Genomic DNA, 14,171 nt, shown 5'->3' with positions numbered 1-14,171 from the left:
TGGCTCCTCTCCGCCCCGCGGGACGCGGCCGTGGGGCAGCCTCGCCGTGAGCAAGCACCGCCCGCGCCCCGGGGCTCCCGAGGGAGGGCATTACAGTCTCATCGCATCGCTGCGGGGCCCGGGATGGAGCTGGGGCGGCTGGAGTACCTGCAGGCTCTCGTCACCGAGTTCCAGGTGACAGACAGCCCAGGTAACCCCCGGGCACTGCTGCTTGCTAATACTCTTCATGCTGCGTGCATTTCCTCACACTCATGATGCTTCTCTGTTGCAGAGGCCAAGGAGCAGGTACTGGCAAACCTGGCCAACTTCTCCTACGATCCCAAAAACTATGACTACCTACGGCAACTTCAGGTCCTGGATCTGTTCCTCGATACGCTCACTGAAGACAACGAGACCCTGGTGGAGTTTGCAATTGGTAAGGACTGCACCTGAACACCCTCATAAAGGGCTGAGGGCCAGGGGATGCTGGGCCTGACACTTGGGTTTGGTGGTGAATCTCCTCCCTGAGAGGCAGATGGCAGCTGTGCTGCAGGAACAGAGCCATGCTGGGCTGATAAGGCTTCATTTAGTGGAGAATGAGCGGAATGGGGCAAGAGGTAGGAGGCAGGTATCTCCCCTTCATCCTAATATAGCTCCTGTGCTTAAAAAAGATGCATTCTGGAAAGGCCTTTTTTTTTTTAAAGACTATAAATAAACACTACATTAATGACTTTAACAAAATCTCTCCTATAGAGAAGCAGTCATTAATAAATAAATTGTTGCCCTGTATAACGTACAGGTCCAATGTTACTATTCTACTATCAACAACCAGTCCTCTAGAATACTTACTTGGATTTTTTTAATAAGTCCTCTGAGGAACTGCCTTATAATGATTTGTCATTAAGCTAAGGGGCCAGATCTTAACTGTGAATGATTCCATGAGACGATAATAAATATATTTGATTTTTGAGGTTTGTGGCAGACCTATAGCAGAGTATGGCTGCATCTTAAAAGCTTCAAGTACAAGCATACAGTGCCTCTTAGCTACTACTGTTATCTCAGTCCTGTTTTTCTAAAACACTGGCAATAAACTGCTGGCTTGCAGCCTCCATTAGGGTTAAGTGATACTGGAATCCTTCATTCTGTGAAAGACGTTAATGTCCAGCAGTACAGTGCCCTCTAATGATACACAGGAGGAGGAAAGTTCTGGTGGAAAATCTCTGGAAAGAATCAAGAAAATATTGCCCAGCAAGCCGTTAAGAATTTTCCATCCAAATTTTCACAGAAAATCTGGATGCTTATTTCTTTATTAGAAAAAAGGGATCAGCAGTGAATTTCAATCTTAGTATGAAAAAGATGAGGGTGTGGAGATAAGAGTTTGTCTTGCATGTGTCAGACATTTTCTTTTGCTGTTTCAGGTGGTCTTTGCAACCTGTGCCTGGATAAAACTAACAAAGACTACATCTTGGAGGCAAATGGGGTAGAGCCCATCATCAACTGCCTCTCCAGCTCCAACGAGGAGACGGTCATGTCGGCTGTCACGACGCTGATGTACCTGACAACACCACAGTCGCGCCAGCAGACCACAGCTCTCCCAGTGGTGGAGTGCATGCTTCGCTTCTCTCTCTCAGCCAGCAGAAGGCTAAGCAATCTGGCAACAGTCTTCCTGGAGGATTACTGCACGCCACTGCAAGTGGAAGAGGCCAGGAATCTAAGCAAACACACAGCGGTGGGAATTCCTCTCCCCAAGGACTGAAGCTGTTGGAGCAGCACAGAGCTGTTGAGAGGCAGGCTTCCCTCTTTTCCCAGGACTCCTCTTTCTGCTCAGCAGGTGTGTGTGTGTCAAGAACAACATTAAAGAGGGAAACTGGTCATACCAGCACTGGATTTTAGTTAATAAAGAGGATGGTACAGCACTACCTTGTCAGTCAGGCCAAGCAGGCAGCTAAAACTGCAAGCAAATATTTAAAACAGGTCATGGCTGTCGGAGAGCAGGTTGCCAAGCACAGCCCAGCACCCAGCTTGCACAAATAACCCTTCCCAGCAATTAGGGGGTTTTCTGCTTGGGTTATTGGGCAGCTTATATCCAGTTGCAGTTCCTGTCTGATTTTGCTGCAGATCTCCTCTTCAATGTCAACTCAAATGACTTTGAAACGTCACATAAACTTTACTCCTCCTGCAGAAAAAAGGTGTTTCCCTGCCCTGGCAGTTTGCGGTTTTACTGCGTCCCTTTGGTACTAAATGTGCCATCCTATCATCGTGGCATAGGCACCCAGCTAGTAAATTGCTACACAGGGCAGGCTGTAGCTATCCTATAAATCAGGAAGTGGAAAGTTGTTTTTCTTTCATTACCAGTGGTGAGAGAGGTGAAGATTAAGAAAAGGGCTCATGGCACTCTGGCACATGAGAACAGCTGTCTTGTAAAACCTTCTCTTAATAAAACATTAACTTAAATGCTATGTAAACAAGTCTTGTATAAGCTCATAAATATTTCTCTACAGCACTTGCAGCCCAGCCTTTGCCCACTCTTACTCATGCATATGGGCCAGAAATTGAAGCCAGTGTGTTCTCCTTTCATTATTGGCCAGTGATGTAAAAGGCAACCCAAAAGCCAGGGTGGCTAAACACATAAAATTTAAAAGGGTTTGGCTGCTGAGCACAGTGCTCCCTGACAGACATCCACACTATGTTTGCTCAAGTTGCAGAGCTTTACTTCTTGCTTTTTTTTTTTTTTTCCTCCCCTCTGCCCCCAGTCAGCCCAAAACAAACAGGAGTGAGGTTAAAAGCACGTGCACAGAAGAAGAAAACCAAACAACAAACAACCCACAACTGCTTGTATTTTGTAGTTTCTCTTCACCATCCAAAACAACTCCACAGAGATTAACTAACTGAACATGGAGCAATCTTCCAGAAACCCAGAGAGGAGTCAGCTCTGCAGCACATGTGACAAGGGCAGCTCGTTTCTTACTCTAAGTGACCCCTGTAGTGCCCCTGCCCAGGGTGCTTGCTGCCTCCTGGGAATGGGTTTCCCTGCCAGCAGGCGAGCTGGTTGTTGCCCTGGCAGCGGGAAGAGCACAGCATCCCCTTTTTGCATTATCGCTTGCGCTTGCTTTCCAAGATCGCCTTCCAATCATCCGCCCAGGACAGCAGCCGCCTGCGTGGTGCCTGCAGCTGGATGTGCCTGTTGTGGCAGCAGGTAAACAGGATGTGCTCCCAGCTCGGGTTCGGCTCTGCGCCTGAGGAGGGCAAGGGAGGAACGCTGGCGTCAGCTGGGGGGTTTCCTCCCCAGCTAACAGAAAGTGATGCAAATGCTTTTCAAACCTCTAATGGTATCCTTGTCATCAAACAGCAAGTCAGCAGAGACAACAGTCTTATCTCGGGTTAGAATAATCCGCTCCACAAACTCGGGTCCCAAATGTTTTTCTACCCACTTATACTGTGGAGGCAAGAAATAAGATAGGAGAGAATTCTGACGTACTTAGAGTTTGCACATTGCTCACATCAGGTCAGCCCTAGTACAGCAATCTCTTCCCCCGTAAACCTACATCTGTGTCTATGAATCCCCACCACAAAGACTGGCTATGGCCCAGGACACTGATTTAACCTGTACTTTCAACAGCCTTCAGTCAGCACTGCGTTTGCCGTGCCTGTCATTACAGAGCTTGTGAGCAGCGCTGGCCGCTTGCCCAGAGCACGTGGATTTTGCCCCTCCAAGTCATTCCAGTGATTAAGGTTGCAGCCTCCGTTCTTGTGCCAGTGGCAAACAGGGCTGATTCCAACACTACACCCTCCTCTTAACTCAGCATTGGCCTCTTTCAGGATAGCTGGTATCTCAGGCTACAGATTTAGGCAGAACAAGGTTTTGTGGGTTGAGGAGCCTCCAGTGTGGAATCCCCCGGGAATATCCCATCCCTCTGGGCCATGCTGAAAGCCATGCTTGCTTTACCCAGCCATGCTGCAACAGTTCCTTTGCTATCACCTGCTGACACAGCTGGAGCCCAAGTGTCACACGACAGCTCCAAAAGCACAGGGCTCAGTTGCCCCACAATAAGGCCAGCACCATGTGGTGCTCCAAAATTTCCCATCCTACACTGTGGCTGTGTCTGGGCAGCTCCCCCGAGACAGAGGGATCGCAGGGAAGCCTGGAAGCCTGCGCTGGCTGCTGTCTTTATGAATGACTGACTCTGACTTAGATGGTATGAAATAGCAAGGCCTTGCAAAAGCAGCATTAAAACCAGTAAAATAAATTCTCTCCCACCTTTTCCACGATGCAGTGCTCATATTTCCGGAGAGGACTTGTGCAAATAAAGACTTCGGTGCTGAAAAGAAACAGCTTTCATTAGCAGCCAGGGGAAAGTGCATAAGAGATTGGAAAAGGGCGGCAGAGTGCAAAGTGTCCTTACTCCTGCATGTGGATCATCTCCTGCATAGCTTCGAGGGCTCCTGGAATTGGATCCAACCCTAGAAAGAAGCCAGGTGATTCATAGATGCTGGCTACTTTAGCCTGCAAGAGACAGGAGGACAATTAGCAATGCCCATGCTTTTATCTGAGCTCTGTGCACAAGTTGTCCAGTTACCCCCTGTGTAACAGCCGTCAAAGGGCCAGCACTTTAGAGACTGAGGCGATGCTTCACACCAAGAGTGGATTGCAAAGTTTCTCACCTTCAGGGTTCCGGGAAAAATACAGCTCAGGCACACAAGAACAAGAAGTTACTCTCTGGTGGCTTGTCTGGAGTGAGGCGGCAGAGCTGGTCCTGACCTGGCTTTGTTTGTACCAGCCGCTCCACAAGTGCAGCACTGGGCTACGGCTCGACTTGCTGATGTCCGACAGAGGGAGAGCTCACGCCTTGCCCCTTCCCAGCAGGTCTCCCTCCACTAACTCTTGTGAAAATGGAAGGAACAAGTTTGAGGCTTCTGCTCCTCCATCACGTTTGACTGAAATTTGCTTATGGCTCAGGAATTTACCAGGGATGAGCGAGTAGACACAGGTATTATCTAGTAGCCCTCTTTTCCTTCAGAACAAAAAGGGCAATATGGTGACCATGCTAATTACCATCCTCAGCGGAGGGGCCAGGTCAGCACACCCACACATTTGGGATTAATCCTTTTAGACCAGAACAGCTCAGCAAGAGGGAAGGAAGAGGACAGGAGAGCTAGGAATGCTACATTTCTTTGCCACTTTCTATGATTTTCAATCACACACTAAAATAACAGTTGTTAAAGGAGCAGATGCTTCAGCATGGACAGCTGCTCCTCTGAGGTGATGTGTTGGTGCAAAGTCTGCCCAAAAGAGAATGAGACCACAGCAGGAAATTCAGAGGTAGATCCCTGTGCTGCCCCAAGAACCTTCAGCTTTGTGAATCCTGTGCAGCCCCCCGAGCCCCAGTTGGGCTGGGTTTGGTGGTGGTACTGGTGGGTCCTACCTACCGCTCCCCTCATCCGACTCGGAGCACACAAGCTTAGCAGAGGACTGAGCAATGCAATTAAGAGGGTCACAGCTTCATCCCTTTTCTCTCTGCGCCTGCTCTCAGAGGTAAACCCACCTTCCATACACCACGTGGGATGCAATATGAATCAGACAAGTCATTAGTGACAAACAGGTGGGGAAGGAGGTTCTCTCTAAAGTTATAAACATTTGTAAGTCAGTGTAAGTAGAAAAAACCAAGACTACTGGAGCAGCAATGTTTTCCCAGGCTAAAGTGGCCCAAAATAGTGTAAAAAGGTAGAAACAATTTAATAAGATATAGTACAGTGGCATCTTTATTCTCTAAAAGGAAAAGTAGTATTCCCAGGGCGATTCCTGTGCCTCTAGGTAGGACTATCCTTCCAGACCTTTTTTTTTTTATTATTTTTTTTTTTAAATTTACTGATAAGACATTCTTGCACCTTTTACTATTAGGAAGTTCACTGGTCTGAATCCAACTCTGCTTAGTTAATTTTAAAAATCGCTACCTGGTGACTGTTCAGTGGCCTGTGTTAAATCAGAGCATTTCAGTGCAGGTCACAGCAGACGGCTCCTCTTACCACACAACCCATCATGCCAAAGCACCTGCAGCAGCAGTGTCCCAGCAGCATTAATGGCTGAGTCCACTTCCAGGCCTAAGTTTCATTCTCAGACAGAGAGGTTAAGCTTCCAATACCTCTTCTGCCCTAAGACACAAAAATCTTACCTTCCCTGGGGTCATATAGTGAACTTCAGAGGTGCCAAGCTAGCATTTTTCCACAAGCATTAAAGTCTTAACATTCCTGAACAATCTGGAAAACTTAGTTCTTGGTAAGTATTCTTCAAAGGCAAGCTGGCAGCCTTTGCTTACAAATTGTACAAGATTGCTTTATAGTCCAGCTGATAGTCCCCTTGCTTTGTATCACCAGTGGAACATCCAAGTAAAAAACATTTCAATGAAGCAGCAATGAGAAGGAATCATCATTAAACAAGTCTCCCAGATCACAGTGCTCGCTCAGCTATTATAATTTACAGATACTCATAAATCACCAGCCAGAAATTTGGAAGCACTGCCTGATTTCACATGCAAATCAGAAGAGGTTAAGGAGTCTAGGTGAAGATGTGGCAATCAGATCTGCCCAAATCTCTGTTTCCATGCAAAGCCTCACTGATCCCAGCAACAATTCCCTGGAGCTCTTCCCAAGGAGGTCAAATTGCAGAATCAGGGCTTGCATCTGAAAGCTCTTTTATCCTACGGCAAGAGAGAAGAAACTGGCAAGTTTCCACCGCGTCACAGAAAAATCTGGCTTTGCTGGAAAAAGAAATTTGATTTGATGACTCTTGGAACCAAAAGCCATTTGTCAAAACAAAGACCCAAAACCCAGTTACTGGAAAAAGAAAGTAAAACTGTTCTCTTTCCCCATTCTCATCCCATCATTGCTGAACGTTTGCTTTTAACTTCCATTAGCAAGATAACAGATTCAAAACTGGAGGAATTACATCTATCCCTAAGCTTTCCCATTTGCAATACTTAAAATAATTCTAGAAATTCTTGCCAGTGCTGGAGATGTTGAATACTTTTTTGAAAATGTCTGGGGCCAGGTAACACATCCTAAACGCTTGAGAGCTAAACCCCCATCAACAAAATTGCTACATACGCGGGAGGCCAGGTAGGCGAGTACAGTAAAGAAAGTCTTGTGCAAAATACTTTCTAAATAAAGTGGATTTACAATGTGAAATTAATGATCAACTTACAACCAATAAAGACAAAAAAGAGTAATGATTCAAGAGGCAGCTGCTCAGCACTAACGAAGCATAAACACCACTCGGTAAGAGGGAGATGGGTAAATCATTATCACAGTGCTTCCCACGAGAGTATCGTACATGCTGGCTGTTCGTGGATAGACGTGGCAGACACCTGCAACAGAGGGCTTGGTGTCAGGCTGATCCCCCTCCTTTCAGTGGCTGACAAACTGCAGATTCGGTTTCTCTGCAGGGACGGGGAGCCCTGCAGGCCCCTGTGCACCGCTGGCACAGGATGGACAAGCTGCTCACGGTGGCTGGGCTGCTTTTCCTGCAGCTGGGGGCCAAGGAGGAGAGACCTTCTCCTGCCAGGATTCTCCTGCATCACCATACTGCCATGGCAGAACTAACAAGATCTCTACTTTTAACCAGCTGTGGTATGTACATAAAACTTGTAGGAACTTCAAATCTTTAAAACGTTATTGTTCTGCCAAATGTAGCTAAAACAGCCTAGAGATCTAGACACACAACGACACACACCTAATTCCCTTAGGAAGCCAGGCTAATAACAAGCATAAGGTAAGAGCTTTCCTCCACTGCTGATCTGCATGGGATTCAAACCAGTTACCTGGTTATTTCATCAACACTCCTAAGATCTGGGAAGGAACAGGATGAGCATGAAGCAAATTAGGGAACGGGAATGCCAGAAGTAGAACATAATGCAACTTTCAGGACAGAACAGATTGTAGATCTTCCAAATAAGAAGAAATAAAAAGCCATGACTCTTTAAATTACTTTTGATTTTTTTTTTGTCCCGATATACCTAAATGAGATTCACTTAAGGAATACTCACTTTAAGCAATAAATCATGTTTGTTTATATAAAATGATAAAACAAATCATGTCTACTCCTTATATTACACGTTATTAGTTCCAGGAAGTTTTGAGCAGCAATAGTCATCGCTTAGAGCTCGGTCAGTTTGGAGGCTGTGGAAATGCTGCCCGAACCCAGCAGTCCTGTCCATCATGCTGGTGCAGGAGCCTGTACCTTGCTATGGAATGGGGGAAATGGATGAGTTGTCAGTTCTTAGCAGTAAGAAAACCTACAGGCTCAGTACAGGGGTTGGACTAGATGATCTCCCGAGGTCCCTTCCAACCCTTGCGATTCTGTGATTCTGTGATCTTAAAATTCGCAATGAACTTCTCAAGCAAAGCGTAAGGCACAGCCTGGATTAGCATCCATTCCGTTTTTTAGAGTCCCCAACCGTCCTGCGGTAACCATAAGGAAGCGTGAAGTCTGGATTCACGGTATTTTCAATTTTGCCTTGCAAATGGCTCTCATATTCATTCAGTCATTACCAAACATTAAAAATAGCAACAATTTGTGCAGATGTAGGCTGTACCACAAACTTTTTACATACTGTTCCAGATTGCTTACCTACTGTGCACTTTGCCTGTCAGAGCATGCAGAGGGAATGACATAGATACAGGGCTTTATTAGCTGTACAAAACCCATAAAGAATATTTATATTTCTTGTCCTGCTATGGAGCTGCATTAACACTTGCCAAGCGCTCAGAGTGCTTTAGGTAAGTTACTGCCGCTGCTGCACAGCAAGAGCAGTTTACGAGCAGGTAAAGAACAAGCTGGAGATGGTTCAGCTAAGAGCTTCATCCAGTGATTTTTATGACAGAATCCCTTGTTCCCAATTCCCGTACACACATCATCTCTTCGCAAAGGGCTGGCAGTCCTCCTGGAAGAAGTTGCTAATTAATTGAGGATGGAAGCAGTCTGTTTGCAGTGGTGTCCAGCGACAGGACTAGGGGCAATGGGTGCAAACTGAAACATAAGAGGTTTCAGTTGAATATGAGGAAAAACTTCTTTACTCTAAGGGTGACAGAGCACTGGAACAGGCTGCCCAGGAAGGTTGTGGAGTCTCCTTCTCTGGAGGTATTCAAAGCCCGCCTGGATGAAGTCCTGTGTGACATGCTCTAGGAGAGCCTGCTTTAGCAGGGGGGTTGGACTAGATGATCTCCCGAGGTCCCTTCCAACCCTTGCGATTCTGTGATTCTGTGATTATCACTATACAAATTAAGGCTGAAACAACCCTCTGTAGCGCCCCCTTAAGAAAAAAAACAAAAACCCAACAAACACCAACCCTCCCCCTTCCGCTTTGCCTGTGCCCGGTGGCGGGAAGAGGTGTCCTTTGCTCACCACAGGGCCCAGGAGAGGGAGGGAGAGCTGGGCAACAAGGCCCCATTTCCCAGCCCCGCCGCGCCGCTTTCCCCCCGCTGCAAGCCCCCCCCCGTTCCTCCCTCGCCGCCGCCGCCGCCATCTCCGCCGCCCGCGCCCGCCGAGCGCCTCCGCCACACGCGCGAGGGCGGGGCGGCGCCTCACGGGCACGACCGTGCGCGAGCGCGGGCCGGGGAAGGCGCCGCGGCGGGAAGTCCTCGCGCCCGTCACCGGGCTCACGGGCCCCGGCTGAGGAGGGGCGCGAGGCCGGGCCCCGGCGCTGTGCAGCGAACGGCCGCGGCGACCGGCAAGGAGCGTTGGCGAGCGCTGCGGGGCTTGCGAGGGAACCGCGATTTATTGTTCCTCCGCCGAGGCCGGCGAGCGGGTAGGCGCGATTTGCACCGGTGGCCGCAGCGGCTGCGTGGCCCAGCACCCCCGGGGGCGGGAGAGGAGCAGCGTGCGAGGGCAAACGCGGTTTCTTGGGTTATTCACTTAAGGTTAGGGCTTCTCCAAAGCCGATTTGGAAAGCCGGGGTATTCCGAGGCACTGGTTTGGGCGGGAGGAGGGCAGAAAAGGCACGCGCTCCCCAGCGGACACGCTAGCCCTGTACGAATCCACTGCTCTGGCTTTACTGTGCAGCAGAGCCCCTGGGGACAGCATAGAATCTCATCGTTTAGTCTCCCCCCCCCCCCCCCTTGTTAGGGCCCAATTTTATTTTATTGGTGAGGAAGAGAGTAATTTTTTTTTTTTTCTGGAGAGAAAAAAGTATTTTGGATAAAACATTATATATCTCAAGTCACATTCCATGTCTTCTCTGATCTAGAAGATAAAAACAGAGAGGTAAGTCAGACAGTTTCTTCAGGGGAGAATGGCACAGCACGGTGCCCTCAAGCCAGGTCTAAGAACACTTCCCCCTCCGCTGCATTCCACCTTCCACGGAGGCTGGCTGAGACAAGGACGACCGAAAACAAAACCAAACCAAACCCGTGAAATAAAACCCACACAGGAAACACTGCTTCAAAATTTCTATATTATTTACTTTTAAGCAACAGTCCAGCTTTGTGAAATTACAACACACACTTTAAAGGATGAGATTTTCACCTCATGGTCAAGCACCAGCATGATCATGCACAGCATTGAGTCAGTTGTAAAAAAAATGCCCTGTAATTTTTATTTATTTATATGATCCACTCCACCTTTACTGAATAAAGTCTGAATAAATCCCCTCCTCGCATTAGGCCAGGCGGCTCTGGTCATCAGCCCTCTATTTGGCACATACCCTGCTTTATAGTACTTCAGTATCAAGATTTAATTTTTTTTTTTTTTAAAGGCAGCATGGTGTACACTAACCAGTTTATGATTTACATGGCACAGCAGGGCTCAAGGCATTTACCACATGCAGTCGGTGAAGCCTTTCAGATCCCCAAATCCCGCACGTGGAGGAAGGGACTGCTCTCGCTGATTGCTGGCCTGTTTAACCAGGATTCTAGACCCTTGTAAAGCTAAGGGGTTCTAAAAAAAAAAAATCTCAGTACAAAAACCCTCTAAGCACACTTAGAACCAATCTACTCTCCTTTGAATTACATTACTATACTTCATAAAGCTTTCCCTCAAGTCTATCACTAGAAAACACTCATGTCACTTCCAGTAGATCTGGGGGAAACACAGGACAGAAGTGGGAAGAAAAACCCTTGATCTCAAAAAAAGATGGAGTACATAAAGTGCTTCTTTTTAATGAAAGAAATTAGAGATGTACAGTCAGGCTCAAGTTGTGCAGTTCACAAGCATGGGGAAAAAAAAAACAGACACAAGTTCAAAACGGTCAGGAAGGGAAAGGTTTAACCGAGGACTAGGCTGGACTTGCCACCGGGTGGATTTCTCCTGGACGGTGCTGGTGCTACTGGGCTAGGAACAGGTGCAGCAGGCAGGGATTTTTCTTCATTCTGACCTGGGGCAGCTTCTACATCAGCCTCAGTGTTTTCTAGAAAAAAAGAAGCTTTTAAAGTGTTTGATGTGGATGATGAAAGCCAGATGTTTTGCTGGCTTAGACAGAAGATCAGCTCCTGCATGTTTTCTCCAGGCTTACAGACACACTTAGAGTGCTGCTGTACCCTGCTGGCAGGACAGACTGCAGCCCTCTGAAGTGTTTTTTCAGATGAACTCTTACAGTTCAGTTTCAGGCATTCAAGCACCACATTTGCTCAGCTGCTATTAGGGGACGCCAGCAATTTTATTTATTTATTTATTTTAAATGACAAGCAGCTTAAGTTGTAAGTCTTGTGCATATTAGTCAGCGTGTGACTGTGACGATTGTAACTCAGGTCTGAGCAGGTGCTGGAAACCAAGTCACAGAAGCACCAGGACTTGTAAGCAAGAGCTCAGATTGAAACCACATTCCCAATTTCGTAGCTAGAGGGAAGAGGATCTGACAGACACTTCTGAGGCTTCACACAGACCAGACTAGGGAACAGCCATGCATGGGTAGGCTCCGATTGTACATTCCCTGGAAAGCACATGATAGTTTCATCTATTTTAAATACTTCTGAAGGACCACAAGTGAAGACAGGACACAGAAGGAACTCTTCACAGGAAGCACTTTAGATACTGCTGCAAATAACTAATTTATCTGCTTCATTGGCAATTGATTCATGAGCACAGCAAGCAGATCTGCACCTCACATTTTTATAGATTAACAGAGAGGGTTGTGAGCCAAAGGCCCAGAGCAGCACCAAGTAGCCCCCAATACTTGGTGGGGTGAGGGCAGTGGAGCTTCACCACCAGCTCTGCGAAGATGAAGTACATCTGTTTTTAATGATCACTAGTTCTTGATTTGGCAGATTCGGGGAACAGCTGCATGTTCACCTTAACCTCTACCTTCGTGATTTACTAAATCTTGATCATATTCCCTCTCCCCAGCCTTCCCTTCCAACTGAAGAGGCACAGCCATTTTAGTCTCTCCTCTCAAGGCAGCTGCTGCACCTCCTTACCTTTCCCCTTACCTTCCTCTGCCCTTTGTTTACCTCCACTACAACCTTCTGGCCTGTACACAGAGTTCAAGGTGCAGGCATATCATTGTTTACAGAGGCAAAACAATGTCTTGTTTCCCATTCTCTCCCTGATGTTATTCAACATTTTGCTGGCACCTCCAAACATTTCAGAGAACTTTCAGCAATAAGACTCAAGGCCGATCCTGGGAATTGACTGTTGCACGAGCTGAACATAAGACTGGCATGGATTAGGTGGTGTTTTTTTTCCTCTAGATGCATTACTTTATACTTACTTGTATAAAGATTATTCTGCCACCTTTCTACCTGCCTATCTTGTTCAAGTTGAGTCCTTCTGACAGATTTTCTCACCATCAGCACATTTGGCTACTTGAAAGTGCTAATATCACCAACAAAATTGGAGATGTCACTGTTCATTACCTCTTCCAGGTCACGGATGAAGGCACTGAATAAAACTAGTCCCAGCATCACTTCCCATGGGTCATTTTTCCAACTGAAAAGCAATCACTAAGCCCTAACCCTTTGCCTCCTATTCTTTAGCTATCTTCCTATCCACAGGAGCAGCTTTCCTCCAAATCTTGTGGCAACTCAGTTTTTTGTGGGTTTGGGGGGGGGGGGGGAGTGGGGGGGGGGGGGGGGGGGGATTTGTTTTGTTTTTAATAACCTTTGATGCAGAATTTTATCACAAACACTGAAAACCCACTCATGTCACTGAGCCCCCTGTATTCATGCTTATAATATCATCACAGAACTCCAGCAGCTTAGTGTAGTCTCCATGCAATCTGAAATAACCTGCAATATATTCTCTGCTGCGTTCGTTAACCCACAGGAACATCTGAACAAAACAGTTAATACCAAGTTTTAAGCTTGAAGCTCCTGCAGCTCATGCATACCACCGCCTGCTGACTCAGCAAGCCGAGAACAACCGCGGCCGTGCCCTCTGCCCGTACAGCGCTGAATGCTCCGTTGTCTGTGCCTCCAGCAGACAGTCAAGTACTGTGCAGTACTCATGATGATGATCTGTCCACCAGACGCCAGACTCCCCCTTCCTGCGTGTCATGTAAAGCCAGCCACCGGTGACAGGCAATCGAGCGCTGTCTAGTTCTCCTTAGCTAGTCACATTCATTAAGTGCACGGTGCTATCTGAATTGCAAAAGAAACAAGAACTACTATCGCAGGAGACTTTGGGGAAGTTTTATAGCATTTAGAGGTTCACGTAGCCAGCTGATACAGACATTAGTACTTCCCACATAATCAAGGTACAGATAAATTTGCCAACTTTATAACTGAAGTGGTAAATGCAATAGGATCAGATCAAAAGTTCTTCCCTTATCAGAAAGGGTGTAATCTCTGAAACAGTTTTCTACTGAGTATACCGCAAACCATTGGAAACTTTGATGCACAAAGAGGAACTACAGCTTCCAAACAGGAACCAAAAACACTGCTGCCAAAGAAAGAAGTTTTCTTCGCCTAGACAGACATGACTAAATAAATATGCGTAACCCACCTGACACCTACTTGGGGTTTTATAATCAGTTACATACTGAGAAAATTATTTCCAAATTCAGAGGAACAAACATACTTTTAATGATGGAAGCCTATTAAGAGTCTAGTTATGCTGTGAACTCGTAAGCAGACAGCTTTTATTTGGAGGTCCATTCATTCAGCCCCTTTCAAACCCCAGAGACAGCTCTACAACATCAAGTACCAAATGCCACGTGGGAGAGGTGGGATGTTCACCAGCTCATGTCTGCCATCTCACGCAGCAGGAA

General features: G+C 46.9%; 3 protein-coding genes across 3 annotated transcripts in view; 1 reads left to right on the top strand and 2 right to left on the bottom strand.

Annotated features, from left to right (window-relative positions):
- Nucleotides 1-6: 6 nt before the first annotated feature.
- Nucleotides 7-2,391, top strand: ARMC7 (armadillo repeat containing 7). Its single transcript, XM_009637847.2, has 3 exons — nt 7-190; nt 272-415; nt 1,398-2,391. Exons 1-3 carry the CDS (start codon nt 124-126, stop codon nt 1,733-1,735), a joined length of 549 nt encoding a protein of 182 aa, XP_009636142.1. The 5' UTR covers nt 7-123; the 3' UTR covers nt 1,736-2,391.
- A 677-nt stretch (nt 2,392-3,068) lies between these two features.
- NT5C (5', 3'-nucleotidase, cytosolic) lies at nt 3,069-5,418 on the bottom strand. The gene is made up of 5 exons (XM_009637768.2): nt 5,407-5,418; nt 4,383-4,483; nt 4,238-4,298; nt 3,301-3,415; nt 3,069-3,215 (listed from the first exon to the last, which is right to left on the bottom strand). Exons 1-5 carry the CDS (start codon nt 5,416-5,418, stop codon nt 3,073-3,075), a joined length of 432 nt encoding a protein of 143 aa, XP_009636063.1. The 3' UTR covers nt 3,069-3,072.
- A 5,033-nt stretch (nt 5,419-10,451) lies between these two features.
- The window catches only part of JPT1 (Jupiter microtubule associated homolog 1), an 11,769-nt gene continuing 8,049 nt past the window's right edge, over nt 10,452-14,171 (bottom strand). The window contains exon 5 of the mRNA XM_009637846.2: nt 10,452-11,375. Within this exon, the coding sequence (XP_009636141.1) occupies nt 11,233-11,375 (143 nt within the window). The 3' untranslated portion in view covers nt 10,452-11,232. The remainder of the gene's footprint in view (nt 11,376-14,171) is intronic.

The sequence above is a fragment of the Egretta garzetta genome, unplaced genomic scaffold, assembly GCF_000687185.1.
Source record: "Egretta garzetta isolate BGI_Z169 unplaced genomic scaffold, ASM68718v1 scaffold34, whole genome shotgun sequence".
NCBI lineage: Eukaryota > Metazoa > Chordata > Aves > Pelecaniformes > Ardeidae > Egretta > Egretta garzetta.
This window is presented reverse-complemented; position numbering and strand designations above follow the sequence as displayed.

What these genes read in the sequence shown, in the direction of transcription:
- ARMC7 (XM_009637847.2), top strand. Translation starts at nt 124, where the DNA reads ATGGAGCTGGGGCGGCTGGAGTACCTGCAGGCTCTCGTCACCGAGTTC. An exon ending in CCAGGTGACAGACAGCCCAG is followed by an intron (nt 191 to 271) that starts GTAACCCCCGGG and finishes TCTCTGTTGCAG; the next exon opens with AGGCCAAGGAGCAGGTACTG. An exon ending in CCTGGTGGAGTTTGCAATTG is followed by an intron (nt 416 to 1,397) that starts GTAAGGACTGCA and finishes TTGCTGTTTCAG; the next exon opens with GTGGTCTTTGCAACCTGTGC.
- NT5C (XM_009637768.2), bottom strand. An exon ending in AGCACTGCATCGTGGAAAAG is followed by an intron (nt 3,416 to 4,237) that starts GTGGGAGAGAAT and finishes TTGCCTCCACAG; the next exon opens with TATAAGTGGGTAGAAAAACA. An exon ending in TGACAAGGATACCATTAGAG is followed by an intron (nt 3,216 to 3,300) that starts GTTTGAAAAGCA and finishes TGCCCTCCTCAG; the next exon opens with GCGCAGAGCCGAACCCGAGC.